Source organism: Mastigoproctus giganteus, chromosome 5, assembly GCF_048544385.1.
Source record: "Mastigoproctus giganteus isolate SK-2022 chromosome 5, ASM4854438v1, whole genome shotgun sequence".
Taxonomy (NCBI): domain Eukaryota; kingdom Metazoa; phylum Arthropoda; class Arachnida; order Uropygi; family Thelyphonidae; genus Mastigoproctus; species Mastigoproctus giganteus.
The window spans coordinates 176,116,752-176,144,702 of NC_143579.1; the positions used below are offsets into that span (position 1 = coordinate 176,116,752).

The 27,951-nt window shown below is 38.5% G+C and overlaps 1 protein-coding gene across 1 annotated transcript in view; it reads right to left on the reverse strand.

The window, feature by feature from the left end:
• The window catches only part of LOC150085867 (tubulin delta chain-like), a 191,390-nt gene that overhangs the window by 49,168 nt on the left and 114,271 nt on the right, over positions 1-27,951 (reverse strand). The window contains exon 5 of the mRNA XM_090374720.1: positions 3,800-3,964. Coding sequence (XP_090230846.1) covers positions 3,800-3,964 — 165 coding nt within the window. The remainder of the gene's footprint in view (positions 1-3,799; positions 3,965-27,951) is intronic.

The window sequence follows — 27,951 nt, forward strand, 5'->3', positions numbered from 1 at the left end:
TCCTACTACCTTGTGCTTGTTGCTTTGCTGCTCCAGTCTGAGACTTGATATCTGATTGAATACAATGAAAATTAATAAGATTTATCAATTTAATTAATCTAATATCAATACTACACTATCTAATAGATTTCTAAATGCAGTGATATGTACTTTGCTATCTAGTTTTATGTCAGCTACTATTTGCCACAATTAAAAATTTGAATTCCCTACCACTCACTCTATACTATAACAATGGCAGCAAGATTCGAATGAAACAACAGTTTTACATATATTAAGTAGTAACCCACATAATCTCTATCTAAATAAAAAATAAAAATAACAAGTGTAACTAGGTCTATAAAGCTACTTATAAAGTACGAAATAATATGACAATCAAGTAAATAAAATGGCAAAAAAACCTTATATTTCTTGGAGCTCAAATTTCACTGCATCCATTTACTATTATATTACTGATCTTCCTCCACTAACTAGAAATCTTGTCCATAGTTTTGCCGCTTATAGTATGCTATGTTCTACCTATCAGTTTGAGAAACCCTGCCTGCACAAACAGCTTCAACTTATTGAATATCCACTGCCAATTCCTTAAATGCTGATCTCCAGATAATTCTCTAATGCAGTAAAGAAAACTTAATTAACTTCAATCCTTCTAAAACTCGGTCCTGTGTTATTTCTCACAAAAAAGATTGCTGCCCGTGTTCATCTTTGATAACACTGAGATTTCTAGACATGATCATCTATCTTTATTGGGGATTACCTTGACTTCTAATCTTTATGAACAAGCACATTATAAATTAAATATTGTTTTCTGCATAAAACAACTGAGTTTTTGTTTTTCTCTCTCGGCATTAATTTTCATCTAAGCAGCTATGAAACCCAGAGAATTGATCTAACATCTCTTTCAAGAAATTCTTGGCCTCTTCAAGAGGAAGGATTAATTCAGTAAGGATCGAATCAGTAAGCTTAATGGCAAGGGGATTTGGCTGGAGTCATTCTCAGCTACAGAGAATGCATCATTCAACCAAAGTGGGAGTTATTCCTTGTCCTGTTCTCGGAGCTCTGATAGTCTGTCTGCAAAGGAGATCTAAACAGAGAACTAAAATACATCAATTTCATAGCACAGAAGAATGGATATTCACAAAATGTAATTTCATTTCTAAGACAACAGGAAGCAACAATTAAACAACATCTACTATTAATCAACCAAAGCAATCTAGCTCAACCAACTTCACAATCCATGCCTATTATGTGCCCATAATCAGCAAAAGAACTGCCAGAGTAGCAGATGGTTTCATATATCAGTATTTTATGCAGGATCAAATTTCCCTTAAACAGATTTTTCTACACAACAGAAGACCAATCTACAAGCTAAAATGAATGCAACAGTATTCACATTAATGGGGATGCTATTACAGAAGATTTGTGATGAGTATCAATAATAAGCATTCCAAGAATAGCAGTATGGCTGCTGACATATGGGTTCTTCCTGTTGTAGAAGAGCTTCAAGGAATCATATATTGCATGTTACTGATCTCAAGCCATCAATAGGAAACAAGGAATTTTCTCTAACGAAAAATATCTTAACATAACCTAACCAAAATGTAGGTTCTGTTTCAGATATTATTGTATTTGGCACAGAATATTAGTTCCCATCCAAACCAAAAGATTACAGGACTTTACAAATTTTGATGACAGTACCCTTGTAACTGTTGTAGGGTTCAATACTCTTGGACACAATACTCCTGAAAGAGGTACTACCCACTTAGAGTAACAGATCTAACACTGCCCAGAAGCCTTAAGAATCTAAGGATCACAATAGGGACAAATACTCAAGAACAAGCTGCTCTGATAGATGCCAGGGACACTGGTATTCTGGGAAATGAAACAGCAGATCAGGCAGCAAAACAAACTGACCATTTGCCTCTGTCTCCTTCCCTAGTTCTCTATATGGATTTTAAGAGCATAATTCAAAAAAAAAGCACACAACCTTGAATGGGTATAGATATGTAGAGACTTGTAAATCAAACTAAACTGAACCACATAAATGGATTTATAGCTCCTACTGAAACAGATAAGAGGAAACTGTATTAGCAAGTTTACACATTGGCAACAGATATATTACCTATCTCCATATACTTACGGGTGAAAGTCCTCCTCAATGCTCTTCATGTAAAACCTGGCTCACTGTCAAACATCTTAATTGACTGTACCTATTATTCAGATATCAGATCTAGCACTTTTCAGCACCTTTAAAACCTATAGGGCTCTCTAACACTGCAACGTCTATAAAATACAGCAAATTTTATAGAATTTTTCTTCCTTAGACAGATCAAACTTTTTATGACCACATTTAATTAACATTTAAGTGCTGCTGATAATCTGATTTGCAAGTGAACTGCAGAGAGAGAGAGAGAGAGAGAGAGATATTTAGGCCTTAGATCACTTTTGTTAAACTCCAATCACAACAACAAGATGCCATCCACTTAGAATAGTGTACCTCAGAATCTTACATGTAACATAGTTTCAACCTTAGAAATTTAGCCAAAAGTGGAATCAATATGGAAAAAAAATAAATAAATAAATAAAAAAAAAAAAAAAAAAAAAAATATATATATATATATATATGAATTGGGCTTCTTCAGGCTTCATTTGTATAAACAGTGTTCTTTCCACCTAATTTAACTAACTTGACAATTTTATTAAGACCTGATTATGACTGACCTTCCCTAGTTTGGCAACTTAAAACTGATTATGATTGATTCACCCTAACCAGTTTATCTAGTTGACAACTTTATTAAGACCCCAATCGTTTCTTGCTGATTTATCTCAGGGCAGAAATTGATCTTGTTCCTGCATTCCTTCTTATCTTTTAATTCAGACTCAGTTTCCCCTTCATCACCGTTTGAAGAACTCGGGTTCATTTTTGCTTTGATATGTAAGCTTCAAATTTCTTAATTTTATTTATTTTCATTATATGATTCTGGTTTAAAAGGAATTTTATGGAATGCTTACTCTTCAAATACAATAATATTTAAAAATTAAATATTATTGTATTTAAAAAGTGAATTTCAATTAGTACATTTCTTATTTTTATTTACTTTTCAGACTTTATAACAGAATCCTAAAATAAAATGATTCAGAAATATTGTCTGCAAATAAGCAACCAATTTAGTATATTGAATGTTCTGGATGGACATTTCTTAATATTACAGTCAATAAACAATTTGCTGCTTTCAAAATATGGAGTTAAGTTGTATTAATTTAATTTTAATTGTTAATTTCCCTTTGTGTTTCACTCAATATATCAGTACTAAAAATTATAAAGAATAAATATGTAATAGAGAATAGATATGTAATAAAGTGACAAATATGGCTTTACAAAAATTGATGCACACCCTTATTGTGATCCTTTGTTCTTGACTACAAATTTCAATAATCATTTGATTTCCCACATTCTGAAATCTATATTGGAAATGGATTATTAACTGGTGCACTGACAGAATCCCTGGCCACCCTTTGGATACATATTAATAATAATCAAAACAGCAAGGTGAATGATCATGCTGAATCAATATAAGTGACATTATATGTCTTAAAATGAAAGTAAAATTTTGTTTGTTTAACAATTTAACTCATGGTGAGGGAAATGCAATTTGAGAGATTGATGTCAATGTGTAAGTTGGCCCATGTGTCCTTACTTTGCACTAACAATTTATAAAAAATGGGTGTAATTGTATTAATTACAAGTATACAGAAATCTTTAATATGCTATTTTATGCACTTTAAAAATATACACACATACCTTCATCAACAACGCTTCCAAATAGCATCATTCTCCTGAGAGTCCGCAATAAACTTTGCCAATTATATGAACTATAGTGCAAATTAGCTAAAGATTCTTGTGGAACAGATCGCAATGCCATCAGTTTGTACTGTGGATGAGGTACTAAGTGTGCAAGAAGATCGCCTAAAAAAAAATAAAATATCAGTGTGCTATATGGCAGAGAAGAAAAATGCATGGGATACTTACAAATTAACACATGACACAGAAGCCTATGATAGATACAAGTTGATATGCAACCAAGTTACAAAGGAGGTTAGGCAGGCGAAGGCAGATTACGAGAAATCCTTGGCAAGGGATGCAAAGAAAAACAGCAAAGAGTTCTTTACTTATGTAAACTCTAGAAGGAAAGGGATGAATCAGATTGGTCCACTTGATATTGATGGGTCAAGTGTTGATGATCCTGCTCAGGTGGCTAACAAACTAAATGAATATTTTGCATCGACATTCACACATGAGGAGTTATTCAGCGAGGGGAATGCCAGAGGTGTATTCAACTCTAGCAGTAAGTTACAGAATCTTGAAATAACTGGGAGTAAAGTGGAGGAGAAACTGTTGAAGATAAACACAAGAAAGGCACCTGGGGTGGATGGGATCTATCCAGTTATATTAAAGGAGGCAGCAAAGGAAGTAAGCAAACCCTTAGCCATAATTATGAGAGCTTCCTTGGACTCAGGGGAGGTACCCATAGACTGGAAATGTGCAAATGTGACCCCAATTCACAAAGGAGGATCAAAGGCTGACACAAGTAATTATAGACCTGTGAGCTTGACTTCTGTTCCAGGAAAATTAATGGAGGCACTGGTTAAAGACGCACTGCAGGATCATTTAGACAAGACTTCAGTTATAGCTCAGACACAGCATGGTTTTGTTAAGGGGAAGTCTTGCCTGACCAACTTGATTGGATACTATGATGCAGTCACAAAAGAACTGGATGCAGGGAATAACTTTGATATTATATACTTGGATCTTAGAAAGGCTTTTGATACTGTTGCACATGGAAGACTGCTACACAAATTGGAGCAGTGTGACATTGGAGGCAAATTGCTGCTATGGATAAAGGGGTGGTTGAGGGGGAGAAGACAGAGAGTGGTAATCAATGGACACTGCTCATCGTGGACTGATGTTATTAGTGGAGTCCCTCAGGGCTCAGTGTTGGGTCCATTATTGTTTTCTGTATTTATAAATGATATTGATGATGGTATATCGGGATTAATGTCCAAGTTTGCAGACGATACAAAGGTTGGCAGGGTTGTCAAGGACACTACTGACACTATGCTTCTGCAACAGGATCTGGAAAGGTTGAGCAGATGGGCTGAGAGGTGGCAAATGAAGTTTAACATTGACAAATGTAAAGTACTACACATGGGAAACAGCAACCCCAGAGCAACGTATCAACTCTATGGTACAACACTGACAGTGGTAGAGAATGAAAGGGACTTGGGGGTGATTGTGCAGGCAGATATGAAGTTCTCTGAGCAGTGCAGATGGGCTGCAAGAGTAGCTCATGGAGTATTGTCAATGATATACAGGAATTTTTCCAGCAGGGATAAGGAGGTGATTATTCCATTGTATAAGGCGATGGTCAGGCCACACCTAGAGTACTGTATACAGGTCTGGAGGCCTCATTTCAAGAAGGATGTAGAGCTGCTGGAACGAGTACAGAGAAGGGCAACAAGATTAGTGAATGGAACAAAGGGGTGCTCTTACGAAGAAGGCTTAAGTTTTGCAAATTACAGTGTCTGGAGACTAGGCACCAGCGAGGTGATCTGATAGAGGTGTATAAAGCCTTGAATGGTTTAAGCATGCTCAATGCTGATGGGATTCTTCCTCTAGCTCAGAATAATCACCTGAGAGGGCATAAATTCAAATTGAGGAAAGACAGATGTAGGATAGACGTGCGGAAATTTGCCTTTAGCCAGTGGGTGGTTGGTTGGTGGAACAGACTTCCATCCCTTGTGGTGGAGGTTGATAGCCTAAATAAGTTTAAGGCTCAGCTGGACAGGTATTTTGAACGAACAGAGGGGTGAAGTGGAAGTGGTTTTTTTTTTTTTTTTTTTTGGCTGATGCTGCATAAGCTTGCTTTCTTGCATCAAATGCCTCTACTAATGCTAATGCTAAAAGAAAATTATTTCACACAATGAAATCATTTACTTATCTTTATGAATTGGGGATTGGAACAAATAAAATAATTATAACTACTACACTAATATTACTCAAAATTATGTTTATGCACCATATACAGTTAAATCCTTGTACACACATTTTTAATTTAGATATTGAATATCTGAAATGACAGAATATATAAATTAAAGGAAACTGGTAAAGTAAACACCATCATTTTTGGTAATGAAATTAGAACTAGTCCACAATATTCAATATAAATAACTTGAATTAACACTAGTGGTATTTGCCATCCTCTTAAATAGTATTTTAAAACTACACTTTATGAAAGCAACATATTTACATTCATAACTTTATTCGCCTAAGGTAAAGAAAGCCACACACGGGAACCAGGGCAAACTTCGGAAAACTTACTGGGCAAACTGGTTTGCCGCTACCGTAGTTTCTCCCTGCATTCTCGGTAAACAGATGGTGCATGTTATCAAAAGCGGCAATAGAAGTTGAGAATGATATACTGATTGACACATAGGCGTGACAGATGATGTAATGATTAGTTTTTTCTCATTATTAAAAGCAGATTATTGGAGTTTGTGAGTGTTTATGCTATTAAAAAAAAATCATATTACTGATTTCTTTGTACGTTTTTAAGGTTAGATTTCTTAACCTAACTTTAAAGGATAGGTTAGGAAAACGGTTTGGTGAAGGTAAAGAAAGCCAACATGAGAACAACAGCAAACTATGGAAAACTTACCGGACTTCTGTTCCGGGTAAAATAATGGAGTCGCTGGTTAAAGATGCATTGCAGGATCATCTAGACAAGACTGCAGCAATAATTCAAACACAGCATGGGTTTGTTAAGGGAAAGTCTTGTCTGACAAATTTGATTGGTTATTATGATGTGGTCACAAAGGAACTGGATGCAAAAAATAATTTTGATATCATATACTTGGATTTCAGGAAAGCTTTTGACACTGTTGCGCATGGAAGACTACTGTACAAATTGGAGCAGAATGGTATTAAGGGTAAGTTGCTACAATGGATAAAAGGATGGTTAAGTGGGAGAAGACAGAGGGTGGTAATCAATGGGTGCTGCTCTTCATGGACTAATGTTATTAGTGGAGTCCCACAGGGTTCGGTGTTGGGTCCACTGTTGTTTTGTGTATTTATCAATGATATTGATGAAGGTATATCAGGCTTAATGTCGAAGTTTGCAGATGACACAAAGGTTGGCAGGGTTGTTAATGACAGTAATGGCAGTGTGCTACTGCAACAGGATCTAGATAATTTGGGCAGATGGGCTAAGAAGTGACAACTGAAGTTCAACCTTGACAAATGCAAAGTACTGCATATGGGTAGAAGTAACCCCAGAGAAACGTACCAACTGTGTGGTACTACACTTAAGGTGGTAGAAAATGAAAAAGACCTGGGAGTAATTGTGCAGTCAGATATGAAGTTTTCTGAGCAGTGCAGACAGGCTGCTAGGGCGGGTCATGGGGTTTTGTCAATGATATATAGGAATTTTGCTAGCAGGGAAAAGGAGGTGATTGTCCCTCTGTATAAGGCAATGGTCAGGCCACGCCTTGAGTACTGCGTACAGGTCTGGAGGCCTCATTTTAGGAAGGATGTAGATTTGCTTGAGCGTGTACAGAGAAGAGCAACACGATTAGTGAGGGGAATGAAGGGATTTTCTTACCAAGAGAGGCTTAAGTTCTGCAAATTGCAGTGGCTGGAGACTAGGCACCTGCGCGGTGATCTGATTGAGGTCTATAAGGCCTTGAATGGGTTGAGCACGCTGAATTCTGATGGGATCCTTCCACTTGTTCAGATTACCAACCTACGGGGACATAAGTTCAAATTAAGAAAGGACAGATGTAGAATAGATGTGCGGAAATTTGCCTTTAGCCAGCGGGTGGTTAATTGCTGGAACAAACTTCCATCTGTCGTTGTAGAAGTTGATAGGTTAAATAAATTTAAGGAGGAACTGGACAGGCATTTGGAGGGAATGGTGTGATTTTTTTTTTTTTTTTTTATTTTGGCTGATGCTGCATAAGCTCCTACACTTGCTTTCTTGCATCATGTGCCACTACTACTACTACTACTACAAACTGGTTTGCCACTACCTGTTTGCCGAGAATGCAACTTTGTGCTGCATTCTCGGTAACAGGCGATGTGTGCTATTGGTCAGGGTGCAGAAGTTGACAACGATATATTGATTGACACGTAGGAGTGACAGATGATGTACTCATTGGTGCATGAACATAACAGATGATAGCATCATAGCATTAAATGACTGATTGACGTTATGATACATATGAAAAGATTTCTTTAATTTTTTGTTATATTTCATAATCTGACCTTAAATGTTAGATAGGAAATAATAGGAAAAGTTTCCTTATACTGTATTTCCTAACATAACCTTAAAGGTTAGGTTAGGAAATAATGGGAAAAGAAAGAAATATTAGGCTAACTTCAGAACAGGATGCACACTCCAGACATGGCATTTAATATAGTGTTTTTAACAGATTTTCATTTTGAACTAGTTAAAAAAGGTTAGGCTAGTGTATTTCACCAATTTGGGATGGATTCATGGTAAAATTGTTTTTGTAATCTACAGTAAATTACAGAATCACTGCTTCTTTTCTTCTCGCTGATAGTCTGTAGTGCACACACTATTCTGAATTTTATTGAAGATTATTTATATATATACATAGCATAACATCAATCAATCAATCACTTAACACTATGATGTCATGCACCAATCGGTACATCATCTGTCATGCCTACGTGTCAATCAATATATCGTTCTCGACTTCTACTTATCGAGTATCTGTGTGTTTCTCGATAAACAGTTTGTTTACCAAAAATGCAGGGAGAAACTGCAGTGGTGGCAAATCAGTTTGTCCGGTAAGTTTCCCATAGTGTCCTATGGTTCTCATGTTGACTTTCTTTACCTTCACCACCAAAGGATTCTTTATTTTTCGTTATATTTCATAACCTGACCTTAAATGTTAGGTTAAGAAATAATAGAAAAAGGTTTCCTTACCTAACTTTAAAGGTTAGGTTAGGAAATAATAGAAAAAGAAAGAAAGATTCTTTATATACATAGGTATCATAACATCAATGAATCACTTAACACTATGATGTTATTGTCTGTCACTCCTACGTGTTAATCAATATACTGTTCTCAACTTGTACTGCCATTGCTGATAACATGCTCCTCCTGTTTACCGAGAATGCAGGGAGAAACTGCGGTAGCTGAAAATCATTTTGTCCATTAAGTTTCCTATAGTTTTCCATGGTTCTCGTTGTTGGCTTTCTTTACCTTTGCCCTTTATTCCTATGATGAAATTTTTTCAGAACCTATTTTTGAAAAAAATTAATGAAAAGTTATTTTAATTATATTTATCCATGTTCATCTCCCAGTGGAAATTTCACAGAAATAATATCATGTATTTTAATCTGCTTTTTCAGATTAAATAAAACAAAATCATACTGAAAAATAAATAACAACACGGCTTAAACATAATGTACTTTTCTAGTTTTCCATATTTTGTTCCTTAAGAGATATATAATTTATATTATATATATATATATAAGAGATATATTTATGTATAATATATAATTTTGATAATGATCGCACAGCTCAAGACATTTCTTTCAGTTTTCTTATCTATTCCTTCATCACAATCCATCAGTCAGATAGGAAATCTTCGTCAGAATATCCTTTCTGTAAGAATACTTTTTTTATGGCACGGCAATAATTAACCTAGTAACTCTTCACACAGTACCTTTTTCAGAGGATTCACATTCTTCCTGAAATGGTGTCTCCAAACTTACATACAGTACTCAAAAGGGAGTATTGTATATAAGTTGGGAGATATAAAAACTTATTTCTTTATATAAATGGAATAATGACAACTTTTATATCTACTAGCATCTTCATCATAAGCAAAATGTTATGGCTGTCCTAGCAACCTGGATACACTTTGGAGGGGAAAAAAACATGTCATATTTCTGTAATTACCCCAAAGACTTCAGCATTAGCAGAGATATACGATGCAAGGAAGCAAGCTTATGCAGTGTCAGCAAAAAAGCCCTCCAATTTCACCCCTTCATTCATTCCAAATGCCTGTCCAGCTCAGCCTTCACAATTCATTTACACTATCAACTTCCAAAACAAAAGATGGAAGTCTGTTCCACCAAATAACTACCCGCTAGCTAAAAGACAAATTTCCGCACATCTTTTCTACAACGGACTTTCCTTAATTTAAATCTATGCCTCTCAGGTTCTTAATCTGAGCAAGAGGAAGAATCCGATCAGCATTCAGCTTGCTCAACCCATACAAGACCTCATACACCTCAATCAGATCACCTCGCATGTGCCTAATCTCCAGGCGCTGCAATTTGCAGAACTTAAAAGCTTTCTTGGTAAGAGCAGCCCTTTGTTCCCTTCACCAATCCCTTCTTTGTACTATTTCTAGCAACTCTACATCCTTCCTAAAATGAGGCCTGACCATTGCCTTGTACAACGGGATAATCACCTTCCTGTCCCTGCTAGAAAAATTCATATACACTGATGAGCCAAAACATTATGACCAGCGAGTCGTTATGCAAATCGAAGCAACTGCAGGTGAACTATGGCATGTGCACAGGTTGGGACATGACATAAAAAACACATGATACTGAGCTCCGTTAATCAGTGTTACTCTTGTTCTTCAGATGGGAAAGGCAGTAGACTTAAGTGAGTTTGACAAAGGCCAAATTGTAATGGCCAGACGACTGGGTCAGAGCATATCCGAAACAGCACAGCTGGTGAGGTGCTCACTGTCAGCCGTGGTTAGTACCTACCGAAAGTGGTCTGAGGAGGGGAAACCCACGAACTGCCAGCGAGGTGTTGGATGCCCACGGCTCATCAATTCTCGAGGTGAGTGAAGGCTCTGCCGGATTGTATGTGGCAACAGAAGGGCGACTGTAACGCATCTTGGTGGTAATTGGAATGCTGGTGACAGGAGTAATGTGTCACAACACACAGTCCATCGAACCCTGCTGAAAATGGGGCTGCGTAGCCGCAGGCCGCTCCGAGTGCCCATTCTAAACACGGTTCTCCGGCAACAGCACCTACAATGGGCACACGAGCATCGAAACTAGACCCACGTACCCATCTGTCCGATGAATCACGTTTCCTATTTATTTAAGCTATCAACTTTCACTTTCCACAATGACACATGGAAGTTTGTTCCACCAATCAAACACTCGCTGACTAAAGGTTTAGTTGTTTAAAGGTTTTATGGCATTGACTAAAGGCAAATTTCCACACATCTATTCTGCAACTATCTTTCCTCAATTTGAATTCGTGCCACCTCAATTGCGTAATCTGAGCAAGAGAAAGAATCCCATCAGCACTGAGCTTGCTGAAATCATTTAAAGTCTTAAACACATCAGTCAGATCATCTCACAGGTGCCTAGTCTCCAGAATGCTGAAATTTGCAGAAATTAAGAGTTTCTAGGTAAGAGCACCTCCTCTTGTTCCCCTACCAATCTCGTTGCCCTTCTCTGTACCCATTCCAAGAAGCTCTATATCCTTCCTAAAATGAGGCTTCCACACCGGTAGTACTCAAGGTGTGACCTAACCATTGCCTTATAAAAAGGGATAATCACCTCCTTATTTTTGCTAGCAAAGTTTCTGTATATCATTGACAATACCCAATGTCCTGGAAAACTGTCTACACTGCTTAGAAAACTTCATATCTGATGGCACAATTACTCCCAGGTCTTTTTCATTCTCCACTACTCTGAGCATTTCCACACAATTGGTATGTTATTCTGGGGTTCTTCTTCTTCCAGTCACATAGTTCCATGAGGAGCTGTTGTGGCCACCAACAAATTCCTCCAACTGCATCGATCATGTGCTATACGAGCAGCATCGCAAAGTGTTATGCCCAGAAGTTCACTGATCCCATCCTTCCACCTAGTTGCAGGTCTTCCTCTGCACCTCTTCCCCTCAGTTTTTCCTTCCATTATATTCTTCAACAGAAATTTTTCCCTTTTTTACTATATGACCAAAAAACTTGAGTTTTCTTTTGTTGATGCTATGAAGAATTTTAGGCCTGCCAATTTTATTCAATACCCACTCATTTGTTCAATCCAAGTAAGAAATACGCAGTAGTCTCCCGAAACACCACATTTCAAATGCCTCAATTTTCTTCCTGTCAACTCTTTTCAGATTCCATCCTTCACATCCATAAGTGGCAACTGGAAAAATTAACGAATCGATGATTCTTAGTTTCGTCTTTAGGGACAGATCATTATCTCTCCATAATTTTATCAGATCAGTAACCAATGTTTTAGCAATTGCTTGTCATCTCTTTACATCGTTTGAGCAGTCACTATTTTTATTTATTCTTGACCCTAAGTAATCAAATTCATCAACTTCTTCGATATCTTTCCCATTAACCTTCACTTTACTGGAGTCAAGATAATCACCATAATTTTAGTTTTACACACATTCAGAAACAATCAGTTTTTTAAGATGATCCTTAGAATTACAAATTAGCATGGTATCATCTGCATAATGAAGGTTGTTTATCTTCAGTCCTCCAATTTTGATCCCAGTCTCTAAATCTTCCAAAGCTTCAAGCACGATACCTTCGGCATAACGATTAAAAAGGTGAGACAACAAAATACAGCCCTGCCTGACACCGTTACCTATTGTGAAAAAGTCCATGTTTCCCATGTTTCACACAGTTACTTCCTGTTCCTGGTACAGTAGCTTAATCAGCTGAATTATGTGGATTGGGAAACCCATAATAGTCATCGTTTCCCATAGTTTCTCATGTTGAACACAATCAAATGCTTTTGCATAATCTATAAAACACAAAACAACTGGAACGTTGAATTCTTTGCACTTTTCAATAATCAGTCGTAGACTTAAGATCTGTTCTCTGGTTCTTCTACCCCTTCTGAAACCTGCTTGCTCTTCTGGCATTTCTTCAAGTTTTCATGAGATTCTGTTCAATATGATATTAAGAAGAATCTTGCTAGCATAAGAAATTAGGCTAACAGTCCTGTAATTTGAGCAAATTTTCAGATTTCCTTTTTTTGGTAAGGGGATGGAAATTGATTTCTTCCAATCTGATGGCCACTGTCCTGTTTCCAAAATTTTTACAATCATTTTATGAAAAAACTCTGTGCCCTTCACACCTGTTGCTTTAATCAATTCGGCTGGGATTTCATCAATTCCAGGTTACTTGCCACATGTTAGTTCTCTGATGGCTTTTTTGACTTCTTCCTTCAGTGGGTTGTTGTTGTTGTTGTTATTATTTGGTTTTTAGGAGCATTAGCAACTAAGGCTATATTGCTCCGGGGATATGTGGTGGTCATTCCCTCACCTTTCCGCATCCTCCGTATTTGGTGGTGATGGGCTCGAACCCTGGTCTAATCAAGAAGCGTGTGCTACGCACTGCTGCTCCTTCCCACCTGGCTACGGAAGCTCCTTCAGTGGGACTGATTCATGATCACACTCTTGAAAAGGGGGGATAGCAGATCATTAGTGCCAGCAGGTGCTCGGAAGAGCTACTCACAGTATTCTTTCCACCTTCCTTTGATTGTTTTCTCCTCTGTTAAAATTTTCCCTTTGTAGCTCTTAATTACATTAAGTTTTGGCCAGAACTTTTGTCTTAAGGACTTAATTACATCATACATCTTTTTAGTGTTGTTTTGTTTGTTGTGGTATTCAATTTCTTTACACTTTTAGATTGATATAATCCTGTTTGTCCTGGCTTAAACAGTGCTTGATGACTTTGCTTAGTTCCTGATACTCTTCATTTCCTTGTACACCCTGGGCTTTTGCAGTTCTTCTCTGTTCAATAAGTTTAGAAGTGGCTTCTGTAATCCAAGGCTTCATGATTTTTGACCTCTCTCTAATGTGTCTATTTGCTGAATCCTTAATAATGCTTTTTGTATTTTCCCACATTTCCTCAGGCAACATATTGTCATCTAGTTCTGATAGGGCTTGAAAATGATTGCCTGTTTCAAGCTATAATCATTTGGAATATTTTCTCTACATCCAATCATCTATGGAAAACCTTATTCGTGATCTTTTTCAGCTTCAGCTTGAGAATGATGTGGAGTAGCTGATGATCACTGCCACAATCTGCTCCAGGAAGCATTTTTGCTGTGATTACACTGGAGTGCCACATTTACTGCATAAGGATATAATCAATCTGATTCCTTGTTTTATGATCAGGAGATTTCCATGTGTAGAGCCTTCTCGGGTGCTGCTGAAAGCAGGTGTTAAATATGACAAGACTGTTCAGATGACAAAATTCAATTAAACTTTCACGCCACTCATTTCTGGGATTACGGCTACATATATGCAGTACTTTTCATTTATCAATGTTAAACTTCCATTGCCACCTCTCAGCCCATCTGCCTAACTTTTCTAGATCCTGTTGCAGCCGCATACTGTCGTTAGTGTCATTAACAACCCTCCTAACCTCTGTACATTAAACTTGGACATTAAGCCTGTATCATTGATAAATATAGAAAACAACAATGGTCCAAACACTGAACCCTGGGGGACTCCACTGATAACATTAATCCAAGATGAGCAGTGTCCATTGATTGCCACTCTCTGACTTCTCCCGCTCAACCATCATCCATAACAGCAATTTTACCTTAATACCATATTGCTCCAATTTATACGGCAGCCTTCTATGTGCAATAGCATCAAAGGCTTTCCTGAAATCCAAGTAAATGATATTAAATTAGTTTTTGCATCCAGTTTCTTTGTGACCATATCATAGTATCCAATCAAATTGGTCAGGCAAGATTTCCCCTTAACAAACCCGTGCTATGTATGAACTACTGCAATCTTCTCTAGATGACCTTGCATTGCTCCTTTAACCAGTGACTTCATTACTTTCCCCAGAACAGGTTAAACTAAAAGGTCTGTAATTACTCGTGTCACCCTTTGATTCCCCTTTGTGAATTGGGGATACATTTGCACTTCTCCTGTACATTGGGATCTCCCCTTAATCCAAAGATGCTCTCATAATTAAGGCTAAGGATTTGCTTACCTCCTTTGCTGCCTTCCTTAATATAACTGGATCAATCTCATCCACCCCAGGTGCCTTTATTATGTTTAACTTCAAATATTTCTTCTGCACTTTCCTCTCAGTTATTGCAGTATCATTCAACTCCCTATTAGAGTTAGAGAAACTTCTGGCTTTCATTTCTCTACAGAATTCCTCATGGGTGAATGTAGATGCAAAATACTCATACAGTTTGTCAGCTACCTGAATAGAATCTTCAACAGTCGAACCATCGATATCAAGTGGATCAATATGAATCATCCCCTTCTTTCTAGAGTTTACATAAGTAAAGAATTCTTTGCTGTTTTTTGCATCCTTTGCCAGTAATACTCCAGAGAGCAGTACCCCTTAAAAATGGTGTTAAGAAGAGGAGGGGTAAGCAGTGATGTATGGTTTATAACTCTGCCCACTCACCGAGTTAAACCTCTTCTTCTCGACTGCAAGTGGCAAATGTCAAAGGACATAATAGTATGTTGGAGCTGAAAAAGAAACAGCAAAATGGCAATTTTTTGGCAGCAGCAGCAAGTAACAGAAATGCAGGTTATTCGAGGAAGACAAAATGTCACGCGACATAATATGGCAGAGCTAAAATGAAGAAAAATTAACACAAAAACAGCAATTTTTTTTTGACAACAAGAAAAAAAAGGACCATGTGCAGCCAATGACCAGTTTTTGCTCAAATCGCTCCTGAAGTCACATAAAAACCTAACCTTTTTCACTAAAAACAAATGAAAGTCAATTAAAAACATGGCCCCACTTATAATTGTTTTTTCCCTTCTAATTATAACTATTTTTCTCAGTTCACATCCTTCACACAACCTTCTTTTCATCACATATTATATCCACACTTCATTACATCAGCATTTAACAATACAATGTTAAAAAAGAAACAAAAATTAACACCGTATGCAATCGGTAATTCTTCTCAGTCGAACAGAACAAAATGATTGCACGTGCGTTAAGAATGAAATTGCTCTTTGAAAATGCACAAAATGTCAAAAGAAATGTTTTTTTTTTTTAAAATCTTGTGGGCTGCTGCCCCCAAATCCCCACTTTTGTTAGCACAGTTAACGAGACAATACCACGTGCAATTAACAATAAAATTTTTCTTTGTATATGCACAATACGCCAATAGAATTTTTTTTTTTAAAGAATCTAACAACTGACACAATACTAGGTTAATGAGATGCGAAAAGAAAAGTATATGGAAATACACAGAAAACTCACCTTATCAGTCATGTCATGCATTCATCCTTTTCCAAACCACACAACATTTTCGCACTTAGCAAATTTCAGACAAAAGAAACACAAAAAGAAATTTAAAAAATATATAAAAAGGAATAAGAAAATGTGACAGCAACACACAGCAGCAAAACAATTAAACACTTTACCTGCAGGATGGAATAGGACAGAGAAACAAGATGACAGGGGGAAACACGTGGCAAGCAAACACGAGCAAGCAAATGTGGCTACGAAACAATACGAATTTCGCACTTACCACTGCAATGATGTTGTGTCACGTGACGTCTGCCTGAAATGAAGAGGTGGATGCAGTAAGTGGGCGGAGTCACAACCTGTCACTCACTGCTTTCTTCCACTTCTTGTTGCCATTTTGGAGGGTGTACCGCTCTCTGGAGTTTAGCCCCTTCGCCAAAAATTTCTTGTAATCAGCTTTCACCAGCATAACCTCCTTTGTGACTTGACTGTAGACTAGTTAATATCTACCATAAACTTCTGTATCACCTGATAATCTATATACATCCCAAGCATTTTTTTTTCTATGCAACAAGTCTCATTTAAGCCTAAATCTTGAACAGTATTTTTCTGTTGGAATGAAAAGCCTAGTAGCTTTCAAGATTGAATGCTTCCCCTTTAGAATTGACTGTTGGTAACATCATCAGTTGGTCCCACAGTACAGAATTTAAAACTGTCTAGGATCACCATAGTCACCTTTACAAAAGCAAAAATCCTTCCCTTTATCCCTTATGGTAGTTGGATCTTTAAGTAAATCCCGCATCAGTAGACTGTGATCACTGCCACCTAGTGGTCCTCTTATCTGCAGATTCTTAATGTATGAATAATCACTGCTGATAATCAGATCAAGAGTATTACTCCCTCTGGTTGCTTCTCGCACATGCTGCTGTAGAAAACAGTCATCCGTTAAATCCACAAAAGTCTTGCTAGTATGTGAGTGACTAATCCACAAATTCCAGTCAATACTTAGAAAGTTAAATTCCCCCATTATAAGATATTCTGATTTAGTCATCCACTCTATTTCTCTGTACCTCATTCACTGTACTCATCAGAGTCATTATTCCTATAACAAACTCCTACTCTCATTTTTGCTTTCCCAGTGCTTAGGTCACACCAAACTGACTCAACATTTCACTGGCCACCTATGTCAACTGGATGCACTGCCTTAGACTTTGTGTGTTTCCTAACAGCATAACTCCTCCTGCCTTCCTATTATGTCAGTCATTGAATATTCACTTATAACTGGCTTTTAGCAGAATGTATGGCAAGGCTTCTTTGTGTAACATAAAATTTTGAATAAACTAAAAATGTGACAATAGTATGTGACATTTGTAAAATTTGAAAATATTTAAGAAATACTGCTGGTGTTACTGTGGCCTTCAAGTTACAGGTGATTAGAGTCAAACTTGTTTTGAAAAGTGGTGTAAACCATTGAGATAATCAGAAGATTGTTGTTGTATATAAGTTTATATTGTATGTTTGTGCTGTTTTGTGCTTTCAGTTTTTTTTTTTTTTTTAAGTGTTGAATTATAATCAGAAGAGCACATATGGATAGAATGATTGTATGAACTGACACGTCTCCTAAACTGCTAGCAACGGGGTTCCTGAAGTATCTAAAAGTAAAAATTTTTGCAGTCTAAACCTGCCATAGTTCTATAAGATGTACAAATATAGATCCTAAGATTGGAATAGAAGAAATAATTTCAGTCAATCTACTCTGTGCTAGAGGTGGAAGAAACATCTGATGTGATATTGTAAATACATTAAGAGTAATAAATAACTTGAGGAGGAAACTTTGTATATAGGTTTATATTGTATGTTTGTGTTGTTTTGTGCTTTCAGTTTTTTTTTTTTTTTTTTTTTTGAAGCGTTGAATTTTTGAATTATTTTAATCCATAGGTACGGAGTATTGTATTGTACTGGTGTGATTCACTAGTGCACATTTTTTTATTTTTTTTATTTATTTTTTGCTGGTAACAACTGAGCAGCCTGGGTAGAGGATTTGCTGGCAGCCACAGGTATAGCACTAACTCCTGTGGATGTGGGATTTGGCACATTGCACACAAATAGTGGAATGGATGAAACCCCAAAAGAAAAATCTAAAAGGGTGAGGTCAGAAGAACATGGTGACCAAGACACATCATCCCCATATCTTACATGCTAGTCATTAAATGTGCATTGTACCCATTGTCATACTGCTACAGTTTTGTGGGTTGAGTGGCCATTGTGCTGGAACCAAAGATGTTGGGCTTTGCTGCTTATGGAACTTTTTAACCATTAAAATATGTTAATGCAAAGTAATTCATAATATTTCGTTCCAGTCAGCTGACATCAAGAATAACTGAGGCAACAACTTCATCTCTCCATATGTCACATCACATTGACAGACCATAAGGGCGGTTCTAAGAGTGAAGTGGGAAATTACCAGCCGGTCAGTCTACCTTCAATAGTAGGAAAAATCATGAAGACAATGATAAAGGGTGGAATTCAGGATCATTTAGATAGAAATGGAATTCTGAAGGATTCTCAGCATGGTTTTATATAATATAGGTGTAAAAACATCATGGACAACTGTTAAAGGAAAAACTACGATAGTAGTGTAAAGGGCATCATTTCAACTGTATCTCATATTGCGCTCATCCTTCAAAAGCTGGTAGTGAAGGAAAGAGACTTGGGTGTTACGATACGGTCAAACATTAAGTTCTCCGAGCATTGTAGACAGGCTGCAAGGTAGACCCACTGTGTCCTATCGATAATTTATCAAACAGTAGCCTTGTATATGGGATTATGACAAGGATGTCATAATCCCATTATATAAGGCTACTGTTAGACCACACATGGAATACCATGTTCAAATATGGAGACTGCACCTAAAGAAAGACTGTGCTCCTTGAAAGTGTCCAAAGACGGGTAACTCACCTGGTAAGGTCAGCAAAAAGGCATCCATATGAGAAAAGACTTTGAATATGTGGATTGCAGAGTTTGGAAACTCTGCTTTAAAGCTCTGAGAGGTATAAGTAAAATGAATGAGGATGAAATTTTCATGGTTATAAATGATTCTAGAACTAGGGGCCATAATTTCATGTTACAGGGAGAGATGTTTAGGCTGGATTGCAGGAAGTTTTATTTTAGTCAGTGAGTTATAAATTACTGGAATAAGTTACCAACATGGATGGTAGAGGCTGACAGTTTGGGGAAATTCAAAGGTCAGCTGGATAATTATCTACTGGAGGAGGGAAACACATAGGTTGTCAATTTCCTTTTCTCTTATTATTTATTTTTTAAAATTTTCTTATTATTATTTTTTATTTTATTTATTTATTTATTAATTATTTCATTTTATTTATTTATTTATTATTTTATTTATTTGGTTGGTGCAGCATAAGGCTATGGCTTATGCTGCACCATGTTGCTATTGCTAATACTAAACCATCTCACCTGATGAAGAGCATCACTGCAACAGTACAGGTTTAGACAGACAGGAGCCCAGTAGCAGGAATTGTGCCTATTGGTGAAGTTATCATGAATGAAGGTGGTCTCGTTGGTCCACAGGATACCGATGAGAAAACTGGGATTTTCTTCTACTCTGGTTAACAGAAAATTACAAAACTCCACGAGTTTTGTGTTGTCACCTTCTTGCAAACCTTTTTATAAAAACAAATAACAGAAGAGAGTTTGTTCTTTTAATGAATCCAAATACAGAAGGAGCTTCCCACTGCTGTTTGGATGTGACAAGAAGAAAGCCAAAACATATTCACGAACATGTTCCAAATTTTGAACACATTTGGATCCCTTTTTTTATGCATCATGCTTCCAGTTAGCATAAAGCGATTCACGTGTTTAATTCTGTTATGTGATATTTACAGCCTCTGAAGGGGTGTCTCTCAGCAAATAATCTTGCTGGTGCTCTAGCATTTCAGCTGCATTCTCCACACAATAATGCCATCTCACACAAATTGTTTTTGAAAAACATGCTTTCACATGATTTTACAAATGTACATTTGAATAAACATCAAGAAATTGTTTTCTAATTAATTCCACTGCAGTCTTAATTAAGTTTATGCAGCTTGGCTAACTGTGATGTTGCATGCCAGTGCCTATTCTGGATTTTGCTGTCCCAATTGAAGGGTGAACACTGAGAACCTAGTCTTCACTGTTGGAAATACTGACCCTTGGGGAGTTGTATACCAAATAACAACCAATAAACTACCCAGAGGGGAGGTGATACCAGCCATCAAAACACCCATGGGCACCTACACCAAGACGTGGCATGAATCAGTAAATGAAATTCTGGATGTTACCTTTCTTCCTCAAATGGTTCCTAACTCCGCAGAACAGTTCCAGCTCTGCGAGGAGAACAACAAATACAAACCCCCTCTCCAGGAGCCCCCTTTCACTCATACAGAACTCCTCCTGGCAGTGAACAAATTGCGAAACAGGAAAATGCCAGGAGCGGACTACCTTGAACCTGAGATTGTTAAAAAGGCAGTAGAATATATCCTGGACCTTATCTTAAATTTATTTAATCACTGCCTCTCTACAGGCCACTTTCCTCGTAACTGGAGATTGGCAAAAGTCAGACTCATACTGAAAAACCCAAGCAAGCCACAAGACCTCCCTGAGTCATATAGACAGATTGCACTACTCTCAGTAATCAGCAAACTCTTTGAGAACCTTTTCTATAATAAAACTGAAAGTCACTACCTTGCCGCGGGCCTCTCCTCCCCAAACCAGTTTGGCTTCCTGAGGGGGGGCTCTGTGGTTGACGCTCTTGAACGCATAACAGATGCAGCCAAAAACTGCAACAAAAAATATTTTCTGGTCATTTCCATTGACTTTGCCGGGGCGTTTGACTCACTTTGGTGGCCAAGCGTCCTCGGCAGACTCAGGGAGGCAAATATCCCGGGCAATCTATATGACTGCATACAAACCTATCTCTCTGACAGAATGGTCACTGTAACTACTCCCTACTGCCAAGTCACCCGACCTGTTCATCGGGGATGCCCAGAGGGCTCTGTACTGGGGCCACTACTTTGGAACCTTGTCCTAGACAGTTTCCTGGGCCGGGACCTCGATGGAGTAGATACCCAAGCATACGCAGATGATCTTATCCTCATGCTACAGGCAGACAGCAGAGCCCAGATGGAAGCTACTGCAAACCAGGCCATTGACAGACTACAGAAATGGGTCAGTCTCAATCACCTGAGAATTTCCTCAACCAAAACTTCCTCGATACTCCTGAAAGGCTCTCTCGACATACGCAGGCCACCCCAAATCAAGATACAGGATATAACAATAAAACTAGCAACAGAACCGAAGTATCTCGAACTTACCCTTGACAAGAACTTATCTTTCACCCCAAATCTTGTACATCTGCAGAAAAAATTAAGAGGTACTCAGCATTTATTGCCAGATTTACTTGGAAGAATTGGGGCCTAAAGAAGAGGATACTCTCCCTCTTTTATAAAGCCATATTTATCCCAGCCCTCTCATATGCTGTGGGTGTCTGGTTTAAAAAAGCTACCACGGCAGTCAATAGGAGAAAATTAGACTACATAGCACTCCATCCTACTAACCATCTCAAGGGCATGCTGTACTGTGAGCTCGCACGCACTCCAGGTCCAAGCGGGCTATCTCCCCCCCTAGACTTGGAAATCATCCGTTGTGGCCTACTCTACCACCTTTCAAAGGAAAGAACAGTAATTTGTATTGGTTTCATCACCAACCCAATCAATAACACTGTAACAAAGAAGAAACGCCTTACAACCTTCCTTGGACAAATCTGGCAATCCAGATGGATGGACTCAACCAAGGGCACTGTGACCCGGAAATTTATCCCTGACATTCTGCAAGTCTACCCACATCAACCACCCTGGTTCTCACCTGGCCTCTACACCACTTTTCTGCTCACAGGGCAGAGATCTGTGCCCTGTGCCCTGCTCACAGGGCACAGATCTTTCAATGCAAAATTGGCTGCCTTCAGTACTGTAGAATCGCCACTAAGCCACTGCGGTGAGGAGCAAACCTGGAAGCATTTAATGCACAATTGTCCCCTCTACGAAGACCTCCATTGCTATCTCATCACGAATATCCATTTCAACCCAAAGGATCAGGAGCACCTCATACTGCTGGAGGAGGACCATTACCGGGCTCTCTCACAATTTGCCCAAGAGATGTTTACCAGACTAAGGACCCTACTGCGACTACCCTAGAGCCTACTGTTTAACCTAAAAAAAGCAAACAGACACAAGACAAACCATTGATTACCCACTAGTGAATTTCGAACACCAACTCGCAGGACCGAAAACACCACACATAACCACACTCACTAATTACTATAAATGGACTAAAAGAAGACACCTACATCAAGAACAAGAAGAACTGTACTAGAAGACAACATCCCAAACTCAGACCTGCATCTCAAGGATAAAAAAAAAAAAAAAAAAAAATACTGGACTGGACCATGAATGACAGTGCGGCTAAACTGCCCAACGCATATATTGACGATCTGAACCGGACTCTCTTGCCTGGTTCCCCTTTTAACTCCCCTTCCTTTGGCAGGGGGAGAGAATACAGGCCCCATCTCCCCCCCTGCCAACCCCTCCTTTCATCTGGTGAGGCATGGGCCTGCCTCACTGACTCTCTGCGGTCGCCTTCTCTATCGTCCCCATATTTCTACCTTTTCCTCCCAGCCTTCAGCCTCCCCACCCACTCTATCTGTGGGCACCTCCGTAGCCAGGTGGGAAGGAGCATCAGTGCGTAGCACACGCTTCTTGATTAGACCAGGGTTCGAGCCAGTCACCACCAAATACGGTGGATGCGGAAAGGTAAGGGAATGACCACCGCATATTCCCGGAGCAATATGGCCTTAGTTGCTAATGCTCCTAAAAACCAAATAACAAACAAACTCTATCTGTGTGCCAGTGAACACCCTATACTTCAAAATTTAACAACACCCAAATTGCTTCGTCCATAAAACTTTCGGCCCTTCAAATTCTAGCGCTATCCCTGTCACGATCACCACTCCATATGTGTGTGTGCTGTTTTTTTTTTTTTTTAAGGTCCTTTCCACTGAAATCTCAGGAAATTAGGTGGCAGGACCTGCCAGAGTAATCTTAAAGTACTGGTGTACCTGGTCCGCTGCCACGGGGCGAAGTGCGGGCAACGTCGGGCCTCAGTAGGGGTCTGGCGGCTAAATGGCCAGAGGAACAATGATACACTACACGTAAACAATATCCATATACTTTTAAATCTCTGGCCTTTACAGTGATCTGTATCACAAGACAATGTATACCACGTGGAGATGGGGGGAACCCCTGATGCCGTTTGACCCTAAACACACTTTACACTGCAAAGTATTTATCATTCCCAGTGGACCACAGAGAACATGGCTGTTGTTGTATTTGAGGTTTTTGGCACATGAGCCTCTTGGGTCATATTGCGCCTGTTCATGGTTTGGGTATCACTGATTTCACGTTATGATTAGATGCTCTTATATTATATAAATTTATGCATTTTAAATACTTAAACAGATCCTCGAAATTTGCTTCATTACCAAGAATATGTGATAAGGTTAAGGGTTCCTGCAAGTTGGAGAGGAAGCTGAAGCTGGAATTTCGGACAGATGAAAGGTGGGGACATTCAATGAGAATATGTTTTATTGTTAGGTGCGACTGGCAATAGAAGCACTGAGGAGGAGTCTCTCCCAAAAGCAAATGCAGATGAGTTGGATGTGAATGACCGATGCGAAGCTTTGCCAGAATTACTTCTTGTCGCCTGTTTCTTCTAAAACTAGATGTCCACAGTTGAGGCTCTTTTTTTAATCTGGAACAGTTTATTATTGGTTTGAGATTGCCAGAGGTGAGACCATTGTTTCCAACATGTTTTTTAATAATGGATTTGTAGTCTGTGTATGGAACTTTCAGTTGACTGTAAGATCCAGAGTTGGGACGTTTAGCAGCTTCATCCGCACGATCATTACTTTGGATGCCGACATGACCAGGAATCCAGCAGAAGGTAACCTTGTAGTTGGCTGTTTGATGGTAAAATAATTTAGACCAGATCTCTTTAAGAACGGGATGAGAGGGAGGAAAGGTAGATTGAAAGGCACTGATTGCACTTAAAGAGTGTATATATCAGAGATTGTTTGATATGATATTTGTTTATGTTATCTAGAGCCAGTTTTATTGCAAATAATTCTGCAGTATAGATACTGCATTCAGTGGGAAGAGAGTAAGCTGTTAAGAAAGTGGCGGAAACTGCTGCTGCACTAACAGCCATATCTGTTTTGGAGCCGTCAGTATAGATATGAACTTTCTCTGAGTTTTCCAAAAAATGCAATTTATGTAGCTGTTGAAAGTTGGTATTTGCCAGGGAGGATTTTCCCCATCTTGAAAAGAAATTGTCACAGAGAGGTATGAATTCAGTCCAGGGAGGTTCAGGAGTAGCAAGGTTTTGGAATATATTCTTAAAGTTAATTTTCCAACTGATCATTAGTTCTTGCAGTCGAATCCCTGTGGGGCGGTTTTCATTAGGTTTATTGTGATATAGCAGGGTGTGTTGAGGATCAAACAGATACTGCCAGCTGGGGTGGGCTGGAGTACTTCCAATCTTTTCTGCATAATTAAACAATGAAAATTTTCTCCTGAGATGCAGAGGGGATTCGTTTGCCTCAATATACAAGCTGTGAGTTCTGAAGGCTCCAACAGCTATCCTAAGGGCACTATGCTGGATGGTGTTCAGACGTAATAGAGAACTTTTCCCGGCAGAGTCGTAGACAGGTGTTCTATAATCCAAGCGCGATCTTATTAAAGCTCTATAGAGATGTAGGAGAGAGCTTCTGTCAGCACGCCAGGACATAAGAGACAGCTCTTAGGAGGATATTCATTCAGTTTTCTGAGACAAGTATTCCGGAGGTATGCCATATGGGAAGCAAAATTAAGTTTATTATCTAAATGTAACACCAACAGACGGAAATTGTTAGTGACAGGAATCAGGCTGTTTTTTAAAAATATTTCTGGATCCGGATGTAGTTTCCGTTTTTTACAGAAATGAATAGCAGTAGACTTCTTTTCTGCTAGGGAATAACCATTCTGCAATGCCCATGATTATATTCTAGCTATAGTAAGTTGAAGTTGCCTTTTGATGGTGTTCATAGTCTGGGATTGAGTAGAGATAATGAGGTCATTGGCAAACGTACGATTGTACTGTATTTGGTACATCCCTTGTCATGTTGGTGCCTCCGTAGCCAGGTGGGCAGGAGCAGCAGTGCGTAGCACACGCTTCTTGATTAGACCACCAAATACGGAGGATGCGGAAAGGTCAGGGAATGACCATCGCATATCCCCGGAGCAATATGGCCTTAGTTGCTAATGCTCATAAAAACCAAAACAACAACAACAACAACCTTGTCATGTTGGTGATTCTTATTGCAAATAATGTTGGACTGAGAATGGAACCCTGTGGTACTCCTTCCTCTTGTTCAAATGTTTTGGATAAATTATTCATGTATCTGACCTGAAAAGTTCTATGGCATAGGAAGCTTTGTATAAATTGGGGTACATGACCTCTCAAGCTGAAAGAATGAAGATCTTGAAGAACACCATATCGCCAGGTGGTATCAAAGGCTTTCTCAATATCTAGATTAACCATGACCAGATGCTGTCCCCTTATGAAGGCATTACGTATATTTGCCTCCACTTTTATCATTACGTCTAAGGTGGAACGGTTTTTTCAAAACCCATACTGATTACTATTTAGCAAGTTGTTAGTTTCCAGAAACCACATTAACCGCCTGTGAACCATTTTTTCCAGGACTTTGCCTAAACAATTGGTCAGTGAAACTGGCCTATAGTTATGTGGAAAGGTAAGTTCCTTTCCGGGCTTTGGGAAGGCTAGAACTATTGAGTGACACCAGGAGATTGGGTAAGCATCTTCTAAAAATATTCGGTTGTAATAGTTTAACAATGATCTTTTTGCTCTGTTGTTCAGTTGTTTAAACATTATATAGTAGATCCCATCTGAACCAGCAGCGTTATTTAATGTTTTATTGAGCGTTCCAAAAAGTTCTGTTAATGTGAATGGCCGGTTATATGGATGTGAAACTCTCGGGGAAAAATTAATCTTATGCTGCTCTGCGGTTTTTTAATTCGCTGAAGGGTTGGTTTGTAGGAGGCTATTGCTGATATACTGGCGAATGATTCCGCTAAGGCATTTGCTATTTCTCCCGGGTATGACAACTCTTTCCCTTTCCAGTTTAGTATTGTAGCTGGGGACTGAACGTATTTATCATTAAGCGTTTGTATTTTCCTCCAGATAATTCTGCTGTCTGTATCCTTGTTTATGCTTGAGGAAAAGCTAATCCAGGCATCTTTCTTTGCTTTCATCTTATTTGGCAGAAAGAATTGGCGTTCAGTCTTTTGAAGTTAATTACATTGGTAGTTGTGGGAAATTTACAAAATAAATTCTCAGCTCTATTTTTGTAATGTTTGGGGTGTGTGTGTTTGTGTGCGCAATCTTGATTCCATCAGTAATTACTATGTTTCCGTTTCCCCGGGAAAGGTTTTGGTATTGCAGAGGTAGCAGCTTGTAATATTTGATTAATTACATGTTCTGTGACATTGTCTATGGTTTGAGATTGGATTATTTTATTTTCTAACTGCACATGAGATTCATATTCATACCAGTGTGCCCTACGAAATTTCCAAGTGGAGCGACGTAGTGAAGGAGAGTTTACCCGTGTTTGCAGCTTGCAGAGAATCAGAAAGTGATCACTGTTTAGTGGATTTTCAAGAACAGACCACTCCATAATACTATATATGAAGGGAGAACAGATTGACAGGTCTATTGAACTCATGGATCCTGTCGAAAATGAATATAGGTAGGTTCACCAGTGTTCAAAAGGTATGTTCACCAGTGTTCTATTAGATTTTCTAGGTCATCTGAAGAAAATGAGAAATTAGGAGGAATATATATAGATGCTATTGTAAGAGTGATGCCAATTTCAATGCGCACTGCCACTACTTCAAAAGGAGTCTGAAGAGCAATGTTTGGATGGTACGTTGTTTCTTATAAGAACCGCCACTCCTCCACGGGCTGGCGAGTCGATATTTCTATCTCTTCTAAAGATAGAGTAATCTTTTACAGTAGGACACACTTGTGAATTTAAATAAGTTTCCTGTAGGGATATGCCTGCTGGATCATAACGGTGGATGAGATCACATATATCATCTTTTATACTGCAAAACCCTCTACAATTCCATTGAAGAATTCTTTCCATTAAGTGGTTTTGTTTGTTGTTTTTGTTTCTGACTGCTTTTTATTTGTGACTTGTTTGCATCAATCTGATTTTCCTTTGTCTTTCTTTGGAAAGTAGGGACGTGTTACGTCCCTCTCATCAATCGAATGAAGTTCTAATATGGCATCTTCTGAGTCATTGTGCTGGTTAATATCCATTCTGGTTGAATTTGGTGGTTTCAGTACAATGGTTTCTGTCATTTTTTGTTTTGCTGTTGGGTTTACATTAGCTGGAATGGTAATTGGGGTATTACAGGCTTGTTCAGTTTTTTGTTGCGAAGGACACTGTTTGGGGGCAGAGAGCATGCAGCGTGCCCAATTAGCAATAGACATATTTGGGGGAATGGC